The following is a 1,414-nucleotide window of genomic DNA, read 5'->3' on the forward strand; positions in this document are numbered from 1 at the left end:
GGGAGGCTATGGGGAGGGGAATGTGGTGCCATGGGCTGGGAGCATCCTTTGGAATGCTGCTTGCAGCCTCTGAGGAGCCTTGGAAGCAGATTTGGGGGCTGACCAGGGAGCAGCCACAGGCTCCTGCTCTGCCAACCTCCCACCTCTCCGCAGATCGCTGGTCGACGGTGGTGCCGCGCGTGGTGGAGCTCAACAAGAGCTGCCAGCCCGAGGAGGTGGTGGTGCCACTGGGGACCATGGGGACAGCAGAGGCACGGGAGCGGCGGCACGGAGGCACGGGAGCGGCGGCACGGCCAGGCCCCGAGCTCCCCACTCTAGCACGTTGGTGCTGGGACCCGATGGACTCTGCCCAGGACCTCGACGTGGCCCTGGAATTGCGACTGGGCTGGATGGTGCTTGTCTGCTCCTCAGGGATTCGTGCAGCCGCAGTCCCAGCGAGTGTCCAGCCCCGATGGGAGGTCCTGGCCCTGCCCTGGTGGTGCTGGGGGGTCTTGGCTCTCACTGTTGAGCTCCAGTGCTGCTTCTTCGCTTTGCTGTGCTGGGGCCATGGGCTGTGCCGTGCCAGGAGCTGTGGGCTGGGCACCAGGAGCATGGCCCTGCAGACCACCAGGCCAGTGGGTTTGCCACACGTTTTTGCACAAGATTTATATGACTATTTATTTAGTAATAAAGACTGACCTGCCACTGCTGCCTCCTCCTGGCATGGACTGATTCTGGCAGGGCTGTGAGGTACAGGTGTGATACTGTCTGTGGTTCATGCTGTGATGTACAGGTGTGATGTACAGGTGTGATACTGTCTGCAGTTCTGGGCTGTGATGTACAGGTGTGGTACCTGTCTGTGGTTCATGCTGTGAAGTACAGGTGTGATACCTGTCTATGGTTAATGCTGTGATCTACAGGTGTGGTACGTCTGTGATGCAGGGCTGTGAAATACAGGTGTGATACCTGTCTGTGGTTCATGCTGTGATGTACAGGTGTGATACCTGTCTGCAGTTCTGGGCTGTGATGTACAGGTGTGATATCTCTCTGTGGTTCATGCTGTGATGTACAGGTGTGATACCTGTCTGCAGTTCTGGGCTGTGATGTACAGGTGTGATATCTCTCTGTGGTTCATGCTGTGATGTACAGGTGTGATACCTGTCTGCAGTTCTGGGCTGTGATGTACAGGTGTGATATCTCTCTGTGGTTCATGCTGTGATGTACAGGTGTGGTACCTACCAGTGGTGCAGGGCTGTGATGTACAGGTGTGATACTGTCTGTGGTTCATGCTGTGATGTACAGGTGTGATACTGTCTGTGATTCATGCTGTGATGTACAGGTGTGGTACCTACCAGTGGTGCAGGGCTGTGATGTACAGGTGTGAGTTCATTCTGTGATGTACAGGTGCGGTACCTGTCTGTGGTTCATGCTGTGA

At 56.3% G+C, this 1,414-nt stretch overlaps 1 protein-coding gene across 1 annotated transcript in view; it reads left to right on the forward strand.

Annotated features, from left to right (window-relative positions):
- TRPV4 (transient receptor potential cation channel, subfamily V, member 4) overlaps positions 1–392 on the forward strand; it is a gene marked incomplete at both ends in the record, with an annotated part of 4,600 nt that extends 4,208 nt beyond the window's left edge. The window contains one exon of the mRNA XM_009081749.1: positions 131–392. Coding sequence (XP_009079997.1) covers positions 131–392 — 262 coding nt within the window. The remainder of the gene's footprint in view (positions 1–130) is intronic.
- Positions 393–1,414: the final 1,022 nt, after the last annotated feature.

Source organism: Acanthisitta chloris, unplaced genomic scaffold (genome assembly GCF_000695815.1).
Source record: "Acanthisitta chloris isolate BGI_N310 unplaced genomic scaffold, ASM69581v1 scaffold30839, whole genome shotgun sequence".
NCBI lineage: Eukaryota > Metazoa > Chordata > Aves > Passeriformes > Acanthisittidae > Acanthisitta > Acanthisitta chloris.